Raw genomic sequence first — 15,240 nt, forward strand, 5'->3', positions numbered from 1 at the left:
ACACAATCAAGGCCCGGTGCCCTACCACTGGGGCCAGGGAGAGGACTGTCGCTACCTCTGTTTACTTAAACACCAAAGTAGGTATCGGTTGGGATTTTTAAAAACATTCAGACTAACATTAGGCGAAGAGAACTGTGCCCTAAAATATTCGGCTTACTAATCCGGCGGGACAAAGTTTACCGGTGAGTTAGATGGGCCACCACTACCCCGCTTCACTAACTGCCAGAAATTGTCCATGTTTTTTTCATTATTAGCCGTAAGCAGATCTTGCCAGCGGTTATTGTCCCACTCCTTTTTAGCTGTCAATTGGGTAATTTTATAATTGGCCCTGGCAAGTTTGATTTTCCCCGAATCCTTCAACCTAATCGCCTTTGCCAATACTCGGTACGCCTCTCTACATGTTCTATTGTACCACAAGGCTCTTAGAACCCCCTTTGCCTTCTTTTTGCTGGACTTGATAAAAAAAGTTCTGAGGTTTGTAAACTGGTCACTATGAACCTGGAGGATAATCTGGTTTATATCTTCCTATGAGGTACAGCTTTGGAGGCACATTATTGAATGGGCCACCAAAGCCTTCATAGCACCCAAATCCCCCTCCTTCTCACTAAGCCAGGACCATCTGCCCCTCCTCTTATCGTTGGAAAGCAGGATTTCTGATCGTAACTATACCTCAGTCTTATTCGGGATCTTTGACATATCTGGAGCCTTAATCGTCATAATGAGAGGATCCTGGTCGCTTTCGGTATGTTTCTGGACCTTCATGTCGAGAAGTTAGTGTCCTGATTAAATATCAAATGCAAAAACTGGGGGTGAATGCTTTGCCATTGTGCAACATTCCGTCCATCATATTGTGTGTTTTGCTGTTCACCCTATGTGGGAAGGGTATGCCCAGACGTGGGTCCTAGGATGCTTAATTCCGGTCCAGGGAAGACATGGCTTGGCAGTTCAGGCTGGACTGTTCCCATGATGCACAGGGTCAAGACTGATTTGCATATGGACATGTCTGAACTGGGATGGCTTGGTGGGCAAAATAACGATGGATTAAACCCAGATCTGTGACGGGGGGTGAATGCTTTGCCATTGTGCAACATTCCGTCCATCATCTTGTGTGTTTTGCTGTTTACCCTATGTGGGAAGGGTATGCCCAGACGTGGGTCCCTTGCTCACTAAGCCACTGGAGTTCAGCTATTCTGGCTGCAGACGGCTGATAGCCAGAAACCGGTCCTAGGATGCTTGATTCCGGTCCAGGGAAGACAGGGCTTGGCAGTTCGGCCTGGACTGTTCCCATGAGGCACAGGGTCAAGACTGATTTGCATATGGCCATGTCTGAACTGGGGTGGGTTGGTGAGCAAAATAACGATGGAATAAACCCAGATCTGTGACTGGTGGTGAATGCTTTGCCATTGTGCAACATTCCGTCCATCGTCTTGTGTGTTTTGATGATTAAATATTAAGCATAATGAAATCAATACGGCTACTCCACAGCCCATTATTTAATGTGCGGGCACCTTCCCTATCTGAATGAGACCTCCCATTAACCGCTCGCACCCCCCTCTCCAAGCATAGCCCCGTAAGTTGCAGGGCAGCTTCTGTCCATATATTTATAGGGCTTAAATCTTAGGATGGAATATGCCACTGCTAGTCCTCATCGGAAGTTAAATTACCATCCTCGTGATCTAGCGGTTCAAAGGTGCAATTGAAATCCCCCAAAATAATCAAAGAACACCCACCCCTCTGGCTATCTATGAAGCGATCTAAAAGTGCAACTGTATCCAAACGCCTCCCTCCAGGTTGCCCTCTGGCATAGATATTAATTATCAATGTGACCCAGTCATGATCTGTGCCTAACCGTAGAACCATTATGTCTGGACTGTCAATGGACACCATCTCATACCTCCACCCCTGTTTCTGTCTCACCCAGAATGTAAGACCCCCTATGGGTCTGCCTTTCGGACCACGTTGGGCATCTTTGTAAAAATGTAAAAAGCCCGAGTGGAAGACTGGATCAGTGGCCCAAGTTTTTTGAAAGGCCAAAAGATCAAACTGATCTATAAACCCCGCCCAGTCATGAGATGCAGATTTCTTCCAAAGCCCAGCAATGTTCCACGACCCTACTGTCATGACAGACACTGCCTGTCCTTGATGCAAACTGCCACAAGGGGGTCGGGAGTGTATTACCCACCATCGCAGCGGTACCATACTGGTAGTTGGATGCGGCTGGACCTACTGATTGAATATCGTCCAAGTCATCCCACCCTGCCATGTTATGTCTCCCTTGCGGAGAGCAACCTCATCCAGAGCTACTAGGATTATTACATGGGGCAAACCCCGCTACCATGGCAACTCTTACTCCTAGTATAGGGGACGGCGGCAGGCATGTCACAGAACAATTACCAAGGGCTTCAGGCTCCCTGGGCAGAATCAACCCAATTAGGGCCAAACAATTGTGCTTAGTTAGTCAGTCAATATCTTCTAAAGAGGTGAGGACGTCAAAGCGGTTGTTAAGGGAGACCGGGTGCACAAGATGGCCAGATGTATATGAAGACCCGCTCCTCCCAACCGTACAAGAGATATTATAGGGTCGATAGAAATAGCCCAAAGGGAGGATGGAGATATTGTCCCCAACAACAAGATCCCCAGCTCTCTCCAGAATTTGACGAACTAGGCCAGGTGTCCGGAAGCTTAATACCACACAGTCACCCCTGAGTGACGTTGCGGACCTCCCTACCCAGGGTGTTGGGCCATTTTAAATTCATGAAATAGTCGATCCTTGATCCCTGTCCTTATACTCAGCAGATGGAGAGCCCCATTTCTCAGGGTAGACCAGTCCTCTTTAACCTGTGGGCAAGCCCGGGAACATTACTTAGTACTACAGTGTAGGGGGCTGCTTCCGGTGGTAAGTGTAAGTAACTAGGGGCACTGTACACCCCTTCAATGCGCAATCGATTGGGGGATCGTGTGCGTGTGCACGTTTCCCTTGTACTTTTCTGCATCCCCTGAGAACTGATGCTACCCTGGATCGGAGGTGCACAAGGATTGGCAATATGGGCTAGTTTAGTGGTTGTCCGGGCCTTGATGATATCCCCCCTATTCTCCCCCCCCCCACCATCTGAGTGGTGCTGGCCCCAGCAACCAGCCGTGCACCTGCACAGATTGGTGTGGGGAGAGGTAAGACCCACTCTAATTTTATCAATCTTTGCTCTATTTGGCCCAGTTTTTGCATTAATTGGTCTAATAAATTAGAGATCCCCTGCACTATCCATGTAAGGAATAATTCCTCGATGGGTACAGATGGACTGACCACATCAGCTGGTACCGTAGGGGTTTGTCTGTTACCTTCATCCACCCTTACAACTACCTTCCGTTTAGCCCCCCAAGTGGGTTGTGGAGTAGCCTTGGTGGGTCCTTGACCTTTCCTTTTCTTTAATGGCGGTTCCCCATTCCCACTCTCGGCATGTTTGTCAGACCTCCCCCTAGTAGAAACCATCGAAATGCCTAGAGTGACTATTCTCTGGGCTGGTTGAAGAACCTAGTGATGAAGGACCAGGGCCCTGACTAAGCTGACTAGAAGGTAAGGGGAGAGTAATGAGAGAAATATCAGCGTGTGCTAAAGCTGGCGTAGAGCCAGGACAACTGCTGAGCGAGTGCGGCAAAGGCTCTGGGATAGCCTACGCTCAGTTAACTGAATCTCGTGTATCAAAACGGTTTAAGCTCTTGTAAGAAATGCATCAAGCGTGCCCCCCCCCCCCACCTTACGATAGCCAAAACCGGCACCCACGGGAGGCATTGCCAAAAACAGATATATCAACACAGTCCAACGTCCAAAAGCAACCGGATTTCTATTCTGTAGCTAAAATTATACTTGCGTTAAAGATATTGCACCTTATGCCACTTCCAGCGGTAGAATGACAGAGCTAAGAAGCGCAGTACATTCAAGGGGAAGGGGTTCAGAGCCGTGGCCCAGCACGGCCTCTGTCGGCCTATGATGGGCGCGCCCGGGCACGCCCGCGCACGTCCCATGCTGCGGGAGCCCTGCCGTCCCTATGAGCGCCTCCTGGCGCTTCCCGCAAAAGATGGTGGGGGATGTAGTCCCTAGTAGGCGAGGAGCTATGGCGGCACTCTGGCACAGCAGGAAGGGAACTGAATCAGCACTCGGGCACAGCGTGGCTCCCAAATCAGCCCCAAATATGTTATAGAGAAGAGGTCAACCCAAAAAGTCATAGGGACCTGGGTAATTATGCAATATAGAAAAAGTGGTCCCTGACCTATAGTGGAATTATTCAAAATAATTATTAAAAAGAGAAACAATCCATGTCCAAAACGATTTGCAGCAAACACTAGTATTTATTCACATGGTGTCTCTTAGCATTTCATTGCTTTTTTCTTTTTTTGTAAATTGCTATACATATAAATAACATTCAGTGCCCACTGTACAAAAGGAGGGGAACGGGTGTGCAGTGATCGTGATAAGTGCAAGAGGAAAAAAGTGACAAGTCAATTGTATATTTCCATTAAACAATAGACAATGGCTTCTCGAAAGAGCACAAGCAGATTGCATCCAGAGTTCAGTTATCTTCTTCACAACAACATCACATTGAAACTGGTGTTCAAAATCACACTCTAGTCATGTGTTCCGGTATTCTGGTCTACGTTTCGACCCAAGTTGTAGGGAAAATGTCCCTTACACGGCGGGTTATTTCATTTTACTCTATTTATACATCTTTACTGTTTTGGTACTCCATAAACACTTAACAAAATCAGGGCATCCTTAAAGCAGTATAATCTCAAACCTTGTTTTAGAATCTGTGTGTTGCATAATAAGTATAAAACTGTGTGTTTCTGTCCTAATACAGATTTCTTCTAGACCGTGTCTCTGGGTTGCCAGAAGAGTTAATTATCTCTCGACTCGTACCGCTATTACTTAACCAGCTAGTGTTTGCTGAACCAGTAGCCATCAAAAGCTTTCTTCCTTATTTGCTGAGGCCAAAGAAAGGTAATTTACCAAACATAATGCTATGTGACCTTCTCGATTGCGTTTTGGTCAAGTCAAAAATGTTTTGTTCTAGCCTGATTGTGTGTGATGATAAAAAATAGTTAGTGAAGGGATGTGAGAGAGAAAGTTCTGATAAAATGTGTGTACTAAAGCCACACAAAATGTCATGTGAATTGATGCATCAATGAGTAAACTTATAAATTCATATGAATCCGTACAATTTACTGACCTAGCAGATTAATGTGTTCTTGTTAATTTTCTCAACATATTTTGAATGTAATTTACAAATACAATGCATCACAGATGGAATTTCTCAAAAATGTGAAAACCGTGCAGCAATTGTGGTTCCTTACTGAAACTAGAATTCAGTGGCATTCCTCCAAATCAAAATGTCTTTCTCTAAGTAATTCAGAAACCTACTGTTTACAACTTTACCTACTTGGTTACACCTAGAGCATTTTTGTTAACCCAGATTTCAGATACGTTAAATATCCAGAACTAGGGTAAACATGAAGAGCACATTGGCAGAAGGCAGCAGAAGGAGGCAGGAGCCTGTAATGTGGGCGGAGGAGCAAAGTCCGAGTAGACACGAAGATCTGACTCTAGACCCCAAAACCCAGAATCCCTGGGCATTCCCTACAGACAAATGGCCATGGTGCACATTGGCTCTGGCAAGATCTTGTAATAGGGGCAGGAGCAGTCACAATGACCTGCCTCTCATACCAGCATCCTAGGCTCCAAAGGATTTCACTCCTGACTGACTGCCTCGGAGCACATGACACCTGGCTTAACCTATATACCCCGCTTACCCTATACTTTTCACACTCCAAGGAACCTCCGGACACTCCGTGCAGACTAATGCCCTCGGAACATGTCAGCCTATTTCCTATGTGTCCGCCCTGAGGAATGCCACAGTTTAACATGAGCCACCAGGCAGGAGCGTGTACGGTACAGTGGTGATGGGGTGCTAACTCCCCTTTTATCCACGATTGGTTTAATACCAAGTGTAATTTTTAGTATACATAAAAGTCTGTTTAATATGTCACATTGGTTTTTAGTTTATTTAGATCATGGGTTCGTTCTTAAATAGACAAACCAGGCTTTTGGAGAGCATTTGTGGTTGTCCTGTGATGAAGCATGACACCTGGTGGTGTGTGAGGACATCCTGTCACATTTTTGTGTATGCCCGACAATGGATACCATGTGGAGTAGAATCATGATGGATACATAATCATTTGTTGGCTGCCTGATGGGAGATTTCAGGTACTCTCACACAGCTCCAAAGAGTACGATGATAGACCAAAGGTTACAAAACAGTGACAGAGCACAACATTAGCAAGTATATAACTGACAAATCACAGCCAGAAAGAGTTATTTAATACAAAAACACATAACACTTTGTTCAGCGCACAGTTCTTCACCACTGTTGCCAGATTGTTCTAGCAGTGGTACATCCAACACGTATTTTGTCGCCCTTTGCAACTTTTTCAAGGCTTCAGTATCTGTATCTAAAGGTCTTTCATACAACCATGATCCTCCTATGTTCTTGAGGTTATGAAAGATTTCAGTGACATTCGTTGTGGTCCCTGTCATGTGGTCAAGTGCACAACGGTATCAAAATATCGCAGTACGTCACTTCCAAAGTACGATTGGTAGAAGTGAATGGCTGAGCTGCCCGCAATCAGTATCTACATTGTAATTACATAAGTCATGAGGCTGAAGTAAAACGGGTTCCAGCATGTACGCCTTTCCCAAAATCGATATCCCCAAATAGTAAGCGGCTACAAATGCACCAGAAAGTTCCCCATCGTGGGTCGAATATGGTCACTTGTAAAAGTAGTTTTCCAGCCAAGTTGTGGACCGTCAATCCTTCGCGTCCCGCATCCAGCTCCAGTGAAGAAAATGCCGCGTCTCAAAGTTTACCTTCACCAAACAGGCTCACAGGTTCATGTCAGCTGCAGGCATGCACATATGCGCGATCCCTTCTCCACCACCTGTTACCTAGGAGCTCCTCTCACAGCTGAATATCCCATTGAAAACAAAGAAAGCAATGACAGTCTTGTCAGCATTATACAGCAGTTATGTAATCCAGTTTTTGTCAAATCAAAATAAAATTTTCTCTGATTTACACTATGATTAGAAGTCTATCTATAAGCTCTTTGGGCCAAAACGAGAGTACTGGGATCTATAGGCTTTCCCCCATTGCCCATTTGTAACTGTTTTTTCAAGCCATCCCCAGACAATCCGCATAGAACCTAATTGTATACTGCAAACCAGTTCTAAGATCATATGTCTAGACATCTCCAATGAAATGCTAGTGAACCAATCTGACAGATGCTCAGCTTCTGCTATCCTCATTTATTCAGGTGCACACACTCAAAATTCAATCACCATACCATACTTAGATAACTAATCAGAACTCTCTGAGCAGCCAAATTGCCAGGAAATGTATATAGGCAATAAAACACCAGTCTCTTCTAGGAGGAAAGTCGCATGTCCCAATGACATGACGGAGAGTTTCAGCCAGCGTTCTTTATTTACTGTCTCCAAGATGGCAATTGTTCCCTCTTCATGTCCAAAACAATTTTGTAACTTTCATGTTGCTCCGAAGCTCTGACGCAGGCTAGAAAGGATTGGAATGATCAGCAACGTCTGTGGGCTTTTGCAATGCTTATTTAAAGATGGAAGGTCTTCTGAAAACACCCATGCTGTGTTGGAGCTTAGCTGGACCTCAATCTGAAAATACAACCTGTTAAATCTCAAATCGGGTGTCACAGATAATGGTCCTCATAGCCTCAATCAACCCTTTACTGCTGGTCACCATCTTTTGTGTGCCTTCTGCTTCCTGTGGTGCCAGGGTTTGTGCCACAATGCCCCCCTGCAGCACCACTGTGACCCTTTTCACTTCTGTATCCCCATGTGACCTATGTTTCCTTCTACTTATGTTAGATCTCTTTAAATGGCATATCACTTTTGAAAGGAGGATTTGTGTAAAAAGTAATTATGAAACATAAGATTAGTAGACCGTCATTATATACCCTACACCTTTATTTGAACCACTCTCAGCAGTAATAGTACATCACAAAGATAATCCTGACATATTGGATGCCAAGGTGGTCTCCTGCATGGCAACAGATTCTTTTAATTGCTTCTTTTTAGAGAAACAAAATGTCTCTTTTCTCTTTGTAGCACTTTGCATATACACTGCAGCCTTTTAGGAATGGGAAGAAGAAACAAGATGGCCGTAGTGTGTGTGCATGAGCTGCGATATGTGAATTTGTATTGCAATGATGCACATGTCTGTCCTCTCAGCCTTCTCTGGCAGTCCAATTATCCAGACCCTGCACTGTCGACTCCTGCTCTCCACATCCTCCACTCTGTGGTCCAGCAGTACCACCCGCTGGAATAGGTCTGCAACTTTGTCCAGTAGTACTTGGACTGTAGGTTCCACCTCCTCCAGTGTTGTGGCATTGTACTTGACCTGGTCTGCCAGTTTACGGTGTTCATCACAAAGTATCCTTAGGTCAGCTGACACCTTCTCTAACTGCCATTCCAGTAATTTGTGTGAGGCTTTCACTGCGTTCATTATCGGGTCCTATTTATCAGGAAGGCCAGGGGACGGTTAGTTACATCATGCAGCTGCTCAATTGCAGTTTACTGGGTGGCTTTCACCTGCAACGTCTTTAACCTTTCTGTGCTCATGACGGAACCATTCTGTCATGTGCATACTTGCATAAAATCCCTCTGCTGTAAACAGCAGAGGGATTTTCTTTTTAGCCTTGGGTGACGGGGAAGAGCTTCCCTAACCTCCTGAAGCATATTTTTTGTTTTCGTTGTAATGACGATTGCGCGCTGACGTCATTACAAAGAAAACGAAACAGAAACTTAGTTTCAGTTTCTCTGTTTCAGTGCTCGTGGGCTTATCTCAGCCCCGAGCACCGAAACACATGGGATTAGTTATTGTTGGAAAGGAGAGAATCTCCCCTTTCCAATGGTACCCTTCCCTAGTGGATCCCTGCTTGGAGATTGCCCCAGGAGGGCTTTCACCAAGAAGGGATCCACCCACTAGGCACCAGGAAGGAGAGCGCGCCTCCTTGGGCAAGGACCTTTGCTCCCCCTATTAAATTATGGCATCATCCGTTTCTTTTCCCCCCCTCGGGGGCAGTAACCCCCAAACTGCCCCCCCTCCCCCCAGGAGGAGACCGATGGGGGCAATATCCCCTGATCTGCCCCCTTTGGGGGGGGGGCAGAAAGCCCACTAGGCACCAGGGATTATTTACTTTTTTTGTATGTAGGGGTGGGGACTGCCCAGAACAGGCATGCCAATGCCCTCACCATAAACGTTTCCGCCACAGTCTTTCTGTCCCCCCAGGCAGATGGTGGCCATAGCCCTTTATCTGCCCCAGGGAGGAGTAGATCCAACTAGGCACCAGGGATTTCTTTGTCCAAATTTTAGGGGTGGAGCATGCAAATGGCCCCCTCAATAAAAATGCCACAGTCTTGCTGTCCCCCTCCCTGGAAAAAGATGAGGGCAGTAGCTCCCACCCCAAAAAAATGTGCCAGTCTTTCTGCCCTCCCCCGGAGGCAGATAAGGGCAATAGCCTGCTAGACACCAGGGATGATTATTTTTCAAAGTTCATGGGTGGGGGCTACAAAAGAATGGGTATGCCAATGCCCCATCCCAAAAAAAATGCAAGTTTTCCTGCCCCCCAAGAGACAGATTTGGGCAAAAGCCCCTAATCAAGCCCAAGAGGCACCAGGGATTCATTTTTTCAAAGTTCAGGGGTTGGAGCTGTGCAGAATGGGCATGCCAATACCCTCAACCCCCCCCCAAAAAATTGCTACAGCCTTTCTGCCTCCTTCCTCCCAGGAGGCAGATGGGGCAATAGCCCCTGATTTGCCCTTTCCCCCAGGGGCAGGGACCACTAGGCACCAGGGATTACGTTGGCTTTGTTATACATAGGGGTGGGGGCTGCTCAGAATGGGCATACCAGTGACCCCACCCCCCAAAACAAATAGCCACAGTCTTTCTGCTCCCCTTGAAAACATATCAGGGCAATAGCCCCCGATCTGCCCTGCCCTCCCCCCCCCCAGGGCGTCCGAAAGCCCACTAGCCACTGACCTTTCTTTTTTTTTTTTTTTTGCAATGTGCCTATCTGTGGATTTTGGGTCCCTGGGCAGCTGGCACCTAGAGAAACCTGGCCAACCTGTACATTACATTTTCTGAAAACTAAACACCACGGGGAATCCAGAATGGGGTGACTTGTGTGCGACTCACCAGGTTCTGTTACTCAGAATTCCTTGAAAACCTCAAACTTACTGAAAAACACCATATGTTCGAGGCATGTGAGCTGTAGATTACATGCTTTGCATACTCCTGCCATCTAGTGTAGGGTCCAGATGTTTGCAAGTTGTCTTTCTTCAAAGAAGTCTTTCCAGTCACAACGTAGGTGACTCATCCTTTCGGTGATAGTGCGCATGGGCATCGACTCCATTGTTAGATTGTTTTTTCCGCCATTGGGTTCGGACGTGTTTGCTGCGCTCCGATTCGAAACCGCTTCTTCAGATTTCCCTTGGTGTGCAATTCACTCTACCCGCATCTGTATCTTTTCGAGTGCGTATCCCACTTCTCTGCGTATCGTATCCTTTGAGGAAAACCTCTATGTAGATCAAAGAACTTCTGGAAGGTCGTCTGGCCTAACAGCTTCGGTCCACCTCGCAGTCAATTGAGCGGACTCCATTCAAAATCTGTCCGCGGTGCCACGCCAGGTATCCTCACCCCTACTCGAACGAAGTGTGCAACTTGTGCTGGTCTCCGGAGCACAACGAACTGGACTGCGACGCGTGCAGATCGTTTCAATCGAAGAAAACACTCCTTGATCGTTTGGTTTGACATCGCAAAATGGCGAATATACGCCCAACATCTTTGGCGAAGGATCCGAGCATGAAATTGACACACAAGGGGCGGAGGAAGAACAAGAAGAACTTGCATCTATTCCTGAATTGGACTCCAATATGGAAGAAGACTTGCCACAAGGTCAACGTCCTGTGAGTACGGAACACCCCTTCCCTCAAAATCCAAATCTGCCCAAACAAAAGGCTTCAGTTCCACCCCCGTCTTCAGGCCAAAGTCTGGCACTGAGCAGAAACCTTCAGGCTCCAAGCCGAAAACCGGTTTGGAGCTGAAATCATTGACACCGAAATCAAAGACTGCTTTGGAACTGAAACCATCCATGTCGAAAAGTCATTCCACCCTGGCACCAAAGTCCTCAGTGCTGAAACCAAAAAATGCTCCTCCGAAGTTGCAGGATCCGATTTTCAATGCCCCAACACCCAAATCGGACGCAAAACAACAAAGACCTTTGTATAAGTCTAGATACAGGAAATGTCCTTGCTAAACTGCCTCAGAAACGGAAAACTGAGTCAGTAGACAGACTTTATCATATTCCTTTAAAGAGGAAGAATGTAGGTACTAACCCCTCGCCTCCACCACGTTCCCCTGCACCACCTTCCCAACCATTGGAGCATTTACTCATTACACCAACTAACTCTCCACCACCACCACCTGATGATGATGTTTGAGATGGGGGGGGGACAATATTTTACCAATAGATCGCTGGAAGGATTACAACAGTGATTCACCCACAGATAATGAGATAATGACCCCGATCTTTACCCTGCAAAGCCTTCCCCTCCTGACGACAATGTAGGATTCTAGAACTACTTGCTTGAGCTGCAGAATATTATGGAGTACAGTTACACAAGGAATCTCTAAAGGAAGATTTCTTGTTTGAAATGCTCAGTAGCACACAAAGGGCTAGCCAGACTCTTCCTATGCTCAAAGGTATGATGGGATATGCTGATGATATTTTTTAATTCCCTGTGCGCGCTCGTATTTTCACCCCCAGAATAGACCAATAATCTAAGCCTGCTCCCTCTAATCCAGCTTTTATTAAAGGGCAGATACCACTACACCCTTTGGTTGTCTCGAAAGCCCGTAAACTGGCCAATTCGGAAACCACAGGGGATGCTCCCCCTTCAGACAGAGTCAAAACCTATTAGACGCCTCTGGTAAAAGAGTAGCCGTCCAAGTGTAAATCATTGGTGCATTGCCAACACCCAGGCCCTGCTAGCCAGATAAGATAGGACACACTGGGACGAAATGCAGCAATTACTCCAATGTCTCCCAGATGAGCACAAAGCGAAAGCTCAAGATTTAGTGCCGGAAGGGAAGCTCATCTCCAATTCATCAATTAGATGTGCTTTAGATGCTGCAGACACCGCAGCTAGTGAGCACTAGTGTGCTATTAAGGAGGCATGCATGGTTAAGGATTTCCGGTTTCAAACCTGAAGTCCAACAGTCTAGTTTAACTACTCCATTTGACAAGAAACATCTCTTTGGGCCTGAAGTAGAGAAGTCACTAGAAAAAATGAAAAACGATTCCGAAGTAGCCAAATCCAAGGGAGCTCTACAGTCTCCTTCTAAACGTTGCTCCTTTTGTCACTCCTTCTACCGGGGAGGGTCAAATTCCTTGTCCTCACATAATACTGCCGCCTCGTACAAAGGCAACAATCAGTCTTCCTCTACAAGAGGCTTCTTTCACGGAGGATACAGAGGCAACAACAGCAAAGGAAGGGCCAAAGGTTCCACACCACGTAATCCCCCCTCCCCCAACAAGCAGTGACTTGATAACACTTCCGCGATCATTTAGCACCTGTCTGGGGACGTCTTCTACAATTTCTTCCCATTTGGCAATCTATCCCCACAGACAAATGGGTGTTAGGAATTATCCAACATGGTTATAGCCTGGAGCTTACCAACAATCCTCCAAACATTCCACCATTCTTTCACAAAATGTCACCAGAACATTTACACCTACTAGAACAGGAAGTCCAATCTATCCTGTCCAAAAAAACCATAGAGCCTGTACCTTTACAATATAAAAGGTCAGGCGTGTATTCCCTGTATTGTCTAATTCCCAAAAAGGACTGTTCCTTGAGTCCTATTCTAGACCTCCGAGAACTAAATTGCATACTGTCAGAGCATTTCCACATAGTGACACTTCAACAAGTGCTCCCACTTCCACAGCATGGCGACTAAAGGACGCATATTTCCACATTCCAGTTCATCCCGCTCATCGCAAATAACTCAGAGTCATGGTAGCGGGTCATCATTATCAATTCAAAGTACTACCTTTTGGAGTCACAACTGCTCCCAAAGTATTTGCCAAATGCCTGACAGTAGTCACAGCCCATCTGAGAAGACAGCACATCCACGTCTTCCCATATCTGGACGACTGGCTCATCAAAGCCAGCACTTACCAGATGTGTCTCCCACACAGTCAAATCACTATTAGCTTGCTTACCCAACTAGGGTTTACAGTGAATGTGTTGAAGTCTCATGTAGAGCCTTCAAACACACATACTTATCTCGGGGCCACAGTAGACGCTCAAATAGCTCTAGCCTCTCCCAAAGTAGCCATCATTCACAGTATTCAGTGCCTTCTAACACAGTTTCAGACCAGCCAGTCATTACCGGCAAGAGTATTCATGCAACTGCTAGTGATGATGGCGCCTTGCATTGTAATTGTTCCCCACGCAAGACTTCAGATGCGTCCCCATCAAGAATGTTTAGCAAGTCAGTGGAACCAGTCGCACCAATCGCTCTCTACAGTGGTGGAACCCACAACATTTTTTATCCAAAGGACTGCCCTTTCTCGACCCTGTTCCACAGTCAGTGCTAACAGCAGATGCATTGCTCACTGGTTGGGGCGCTCACCTACAAAGTCACACATCCAAGGGTTATGGAGTCTAAAGTAAAAAAGTCTCCATATAAATCTCCTAGAGCTACTAGTAGTGTTTCTAGCGATCAGAGCTTTTCAAACTCACCTAATAGGCAAAGCTGTCCTAGTCCCCACAGACATCATGACAGCTATGTACTATATATATCAAGACCTCAATTTAAAAAGAGGGTCCAAGGGCAAGTTTAACGACCCAAGATAGATATGTATGTACCCCAACATAAATACCATAACAACGATTATATCTAGGAGTCAAAGAAAAAAAAGAAACTCACTGTGAAAGACAAAGCCTCAACGCGGAAAGACAATAAGTAGATTAACTAAAAGTGGAGAACCAAGTGTGACAAGAATATAAATGTGAGCTAAAGCTCGAGGGCATGGGTACGTTTTCCCATCAGTAGCCACTCTGTACCGCCCTTTTTAACATCATTTGGGTTCTCCTTGCCCAGGAGACAAAGGAACACAGCCTACTGATGTTATCAAGGCTGTGTAAGAACCTTTGGTGTGATGTAATTTAGTACTAGATGTTATAGATGGTGTTTTAAATATAAGTGTCGACTGAATAAGCAGTGCAAAAAAAGAAGTGTGTGTGGAAAAAATTAAAATTGTATAATACTGAGTAGATGTTTTACTTTAATATTGTCTCTCAGTTTTCCAAATCTAAAAATAACGTGCAAAAACAGATTTAACATAATATCTGTGAGCAATGACGGTCGACATGTTTCAGCATTTTAATGGTAAAGTACCAATGCTTTCTTCAGGAGCCGATGTTAGCTACTGCTAGTATAATGTGAAGTTAAAAATGTCACCTGCAAAATCCAGGTCATGTAATTCCACCACAGACTTTTGTCACTTCATGTTGAGGAAACGAACACACAGGAGAGACATGAAAACATAAAAAACAAATAGACATTAGCACATTGTGGTACTACTGCAGGATATCAATGCCACTCACCCATTAGTTGTGGGGATGGCGCTTCACCCCACCTGGCTGCAGCTTGGGTATAGAGGAGCACCGCTCTGCATTAAAAATAAGAAGACAATCAAAAACCAATGTAGGTTGGGCTATAATTAATCGTGTTTTTTAAAAGATGTTATCTAATTGTAAACTACAACTCGAGTAGTCTAATCTGCTGTGAATCAAAAACTCACTATTTTTATTCTGTATCTTTATTTGGCCCCTTAGGGAATGGATGGGGGTGCCACACCGGCCAGTACAAACTGTTCACCATGGATTGCTGTTTAACGTGTATACAGCCATTCACTATTAGACTAGGGCTGTGTTTGTCTTATAGCCGGAACAATAAAGTTTATTGCCACTAAACCAATGGAATTCTAATGTCCTTCACAAGAATGTTATTATTGCCAAACGGCGTTATAGTTAATAACGTGTTCAGCAACCACATATTTACTTTCAAAATGCAGCAAAACGTTTTAAGCGTGTGG

The 15,240-nt window shown here is 45.5% G+C and overlaps 1 protein-coding gene across 1 annotated transcript in view; it reads left to right on the forward strand.

Annotated features, from left to right (window-relative positions):
- The window catches only part of LOC147748866 (protein-associating with the carboxyl-terminal domain of ezrin-like), a 1,120,148-nt gene that overhangs the window by 507,107 nt on the left and 597,801 nt on the right, over positions 1-15,240 (forward strand). The window contains exon 7 of the mRNA XM_086964312.1: positions 4,854-4,993. Within this exon, the coding sequence (XP_086820438.1) occupies positions 4,854-4,993 (140 nt within the window). The remainder of the gene's footprint in view (positions 1-4,853; positions 4,994-15,240) is intronic.

The sequence above is a fragment of the Lissotriton vulgaris genome, chromosome 1_1, assembly GCF_964263255.1.
Source record: "Lissotriton vulgaris chromosome 1_1, aLisVul1.2, whole genome shotgun sequence".
NCBI classification, from domain to species: domain Eukaryota; kingdom Metazoa; phylum Chordata; class Amphibia; order Caudata; family Salamandridae; genus Lissotriton; species Lissotriton vulgaris.